Below are 4,839 nucleotides of genomic sequence, written 5' to 3' on the forward strand. Positions count from 1 at the left end.
ACGTTAATCACTAACAACACAATTAACTTTGCTTCGCTAAACTGCATTAACAGTCGCGTCGAGTGGTTAGATGATTTAAAAAAAAAAAAAACTTTTCTAAAGAGGTACGTCACTTAGGCCCCCAACATGGCGTCGGTGGCATCACTAAAACCAGTCAATGAACAATCCAGCTATCATAGAGACCAGTAATACTGTCGTTTTGTGGGACCTTAGCAACAATCTCCAAGGGGCGGAGCTTATCGAAATATCAAAATAGGTTAAACATATTCTACAATGCTGTCTGAAATTAGATGCTAGGTCTATGACCCCCTAATTTATCTTACCAAATTGAATAGAAGGGACTTCCTTAGTTTACGCTAAATTGAACTCGGTCTATATTAGAATTGTTTTAAGAATAATAACTTCCGCTATCATGTACAGATGAAGATGGTGTATTTTTTGTAGGTGACTTGGTAAAGGATGAATGTGTCCATTGTTAATACATATTATATGGCTAAAATAATGAACAATTATTTTCTATATTTTTCGCTTTGTCTACACTTTTCTAGCCAGTGCAATGCAAGAAGTTACCAAAGATTTGCGAATGGGGTTTGGGTCGTTTGTTGACAAGACAACCAGCCCATTCTACTCAGCGTATATTTTAAAGTAGGTAGTAGAAATAGTTTTGCTTAAAGACATTTTAAACTAGACTCATGAAGAACAGTATCCAGAATAAAGAAAGTTTTCTATCTATCGCTATCTAGTATTACTATCTAACCGTCCCTAATATGCTACGATAAAGATTTCATAGTTTCTTTTACTTAAAAAATACGAAATACGAAATATGAATGAACTTTATTATATTTCATTATTCATAACAAAAGAAAAGCATCTTCAGTTGGCAAACGAAGACAAAAACATGTAATAGCCTATGGATACCGTAAATGATCGAATAAGCGCCTGCTCAGCGAGGATATTATTATTGTGTGTAATGAAACAACAGTGTATAGCTCACAGTGTTATAGTAAATCGATAACACAATGAAGGCACACAAGCATTCCTTTATAAAAGTTTATTTACGACGACGAGGATTTATGATAGGCCTAACTACGGGAATGCGTGGAAAACGCCACGCCAATATTTTTTTATAAGCGCCGCACTGAAGCCTAAAAAATGCGCTTATTCGAGCATTTACGGTAAGTGTTGTAATTAGTTTTTTTTACATTTATAACTTGTTAAATATTAGATGAATTTACATTTTTCTGACTTCTGTGTTTTTTTTTCTTAAAATTGTTTTTAAACTAATTATGTCTTGAATCATGTTAAGACATAATATCGCATTAATCATGAATAAAATATCATAAATGCCAATCAAGTTAAGCTAATGTATATTGGTATGTAGGGCAACTGTAGAACAGATAATGAGATCATAATTGTATTATTAGTATAACCTCGATTGTTAAAATGTCGTTGCGTGTATGTATGACCATGGTATTAGTGTGTGTTGTGTGTAATGAATAGAGGTGTTAACTTTCTAGTTTCTCAATTTTAACTGTATTAAAGAACAGTCCAACATTTTTTTTTTCAAAAGAACATAATGTTCTAATGCAAATTAAGTTTTATTAAAATCGGATGATCGCTTAACTACGAAGAAGGAAAACGAAGTGTCCACATGTTGCTAAGTTCAGCTGTTGAGGGCAGGGCGATGTAGAAGTAAACGGTGAATATGTAATAAGTTAAAGCGCAAACATTCTCAAAAGAGCACAAATATGTGACAGATCCTAATTCAAAGCAACTTAAAAGGCTATAATAATTAATAACGGATAAAAGGAACGCTCACCTATAAATAATAAATATAAATAAATAACCTAATAAATAAGAAACATTCCGAATTAAAGGTAAGTCATAATTTTTTTAAGTTAAATTTTTAGTTACAGTTCAAAACGGATTAAAGAAAATGTGACATTACCAACACGGAAAACTATCTAGGCCTACTTCCTAATTTCCTTATTGATAAACCAAAATTTCCTTGTTGATAAATTAAGATTATTTAACGTTGATTTAAACATGGTTCTACTTTTTTCCTTATTTGATAAACCAAAATTTCCTTGTTGATAAATTAAGATTGTTTAACGTTGATTTAAACATGGTTCTATTTCTCTAGTGGGTTACCTTTAAGGGGGCGTGTGGTGGAGGCATACCTCAAAGCTCTTCATTGTTTTCCTTAATTATCTTAAAGCCGGAGTGCCCTGCATAAAATAATGTGAATGACATAGGGATAACCATCAATTCTAAACAAAGTTTGAATTCAAAATACACTTTGTGTGTAGGCCTAATTGGCTTCGATGGAGTGCATAGTTCCATCGTAGATAGTTAGAATATAGAGTGTATGTATTTCCGAGATGAAATAATAACTTTTTTTTTTACCACAAAAGCATGTGTAGGTCTAGTGGGTGCACAGACCCTTATGGATATAAACATTCAATTAGTCTCATCGATAATATCACGCAATTTGATGTAAGTATTTATGTTTTTATATTTTTAAATCAATCATCACTCCACACCATAAGAATTGTCATGAGATTGTACTCACATTGTACATACACATTTTACCTACTTATTGTTTGCACATTTATTTATTTGTTTATTTTTTTTTATTCGTTCGTCCTTCCTTCCTTCCTTCCTTTCTTTCTTTGAAGATACGAAGTGCTTTTCTCTCAGGTGATTGTTTCCACATGCCTAAGTGTTGCTGCTGTAGTCAGGAGCAGACAGCTCCACAAAACGCATGTATACTCTTAGATGGAGAGCAGTAATAATGCCTTGTTTGAAAACACAAGCGAAATGCACATTAAAGGTTGGGTTGGGACACCAAACCGTTCCAGCTGGGCCAAACAGCTTTTACATACACCCACACCACTCCTACTTACAAACACATTTATTTTCTTAAATTATTTGTTGCCCAGGCTTTGTTGCGACAAGAGACAATATCAACAAGTGTGGATGCCCCTGAAGGAGGAGGAGATGCTCTAATGCAGGCCATTGCTTGTTCGGTAAATATAAACTAAAACAATTCATTATTATTATTATTATTATTATTATTATTATTATTATTATTATTATTATTATTATTATTATTGAATATTGTTATTGTTATTATTATATTATTAGAAAGTATCAAATTTAGTAGCATGTTTATTGAATATCGGTAGATATAATAGAAATAGGCCTAGAATTTTGTTATTAGAATATCAGGCCTATTAATAATATGGTTATACATTATTCATTCATACTATTAGTGGTTAATGTTATAATTAATTTTATTTATAAAAAATATATATCCTTACCTTTATTGCTATTTTTGTCATTATTATCTAATCAATACGCGATTATTACCGGATTTTGTTTTTACTATAAAAATGACTACACAATAAATGATAAATATAAAAACCACACATTTTATCGTACTGACGAATACTATTGTACTTGAATTATAAACACAGTTAAAAATACTCCAGGCTAAACGAAAAAATATGATTAATATTGAATTACATACGTAAGGTATTGCGGTTTTCTTTTTAGTAAATACTATTAAAATAATGGCATGTTCCCACGTAGTCTATTGTAGTTATAGAAAATATTACCAATCAGCAGTGATACAACGAGATGTCATATTACACCCAAATATGGGCTTATCATATTGGCGATCATTTTATTCCTAGACCACATTGTGAAATTTTTAAAAACTGTTTTAGCTATTATAAGGTTCCGAATTTATATAATTCTGTTCCAAATTACAAATTCTATTCGTTTATGTACTACATTTGCTATTTTAAAACTTAAATTTAAACAATATATTTTGTAATTTTTCTTGTTATTCTTTTTATAACGTTTTTAATTAATGTATTTTCAAATTTTTAACAAATTGTCATTTATATCTGAGTTTTGTTTTTTGATTTTTGTATTGTATGAGGGCCCCTAATGATCAGCATGCTGGATGGGTCAACCTCTTGAAATATGGTATTAAATAAAAATTAAATTTAAAAAATCACTTTTGTGACAAATGTCAAGTAAAATTTTGTTCTGTGGACAGAGCTTATGGCCAAAATCATAATGACTTAATAAATAATAGAGCCGTAATCATTATATAGTTATATTACATTGTGTCTTAGAGACAAAGTTTTCCTTCAGATCCCAGGCCTACTTACATAGTTTCCTAAGTCTGGTTTAAAAGGCTTATAGAGCCTGAGTGTTATTAACAAACGCTATTATTAATTCCAGTCATTTAATATTATGTATTTCTGGTTCAATAAAGAATGAATGAATGAATGAATGAATGAATGAATGAATAAATGAATGAATGAATGAATGAATGAATGAATGAATGAATGGAAGGATGGATGGATGGATGGATGGATTGATGAATGGACGGAGGACGGACAGACGGACGGATGAATGGAAGGACAGACAAACGGACAGACGTTACAAGACACATTCTTCTTTTACCAAACAGTTTTTACTTAAGTCGTTAAAGCTCAACGTTTCGTAACTAGTCCTACTTCACTCAGCGGTATATCTTTTTTCGTTATACATATATTCTGAGAGGGCATTAATCTTTTTCACTTTATAACATTTAAAAAATTGCATAATTTTTTTTTAACGATAGGAACAAATCGGATGGCGTCCTAAATCACGACATTTTATCATTTATATGTCAGATGCAGGTTTCCATTACGCCCTTGATGGAAAGGTAGCGTATGATTCAAGATTAATTTATTTATTACCATATACATTATATATATGTATATATACATATATATATATATATATATATATATATATATAAATCAAGATAGATTTGAT

General features: G+C 30.8%; 1 protein-coding gene across 1 annotated transcript in view; it reads left to right on the forward strand.

The window, feature by feature from the left end:
• Nucleotides 1–459: 459 nt before the first annotated feature.
• LOC117100472 (integrin beta-1-like) overlaps nucleotides 460–4,839 on the forward strand; it is a 10,324-nt gene continuing 5,944 nt past the window's right edge. The window contains exons 1-4 of the mRNA XM_033240174.1: nucleotides 460–645; nucleotides 2,415–2,496; nucleotides 2,943–3,029; nucleotides 4,643–4,726. Of these exons, the coding sequence (XP_033096065.1) occupies nucleotides 557–645; nucleotides 2,415–2,496; nucleotides 2,943–3,029; nucleotides 4,643–4,726 (342 nt within the window). The 5' untranslated portion in view covers nucleotides 460–556. The remainder of the gene's footprint in view (nucleotides 646–2,414; nucleotides 2,497–2,942; nucleotides 3,030–4,642; nucleotides 4,727–4,839) is intronic.

This window comes from Anneissia japonica, unplaced genomic scaffold (assembly GCF_011630105.1).
Source record: "Anneissia japonica isolate Jap-2015-1 unplaced genomic scaffold, ASM1163010v1 scaffold685_len2926416_cov193, whole genome shotgun sequence".
NCBI classification, from domain to species: Eukaryota; Metazoa; Echinodermata; class Crinoidea; order Comatulida; family Comatulidae; genus Anneissia; species Anneissia japonica.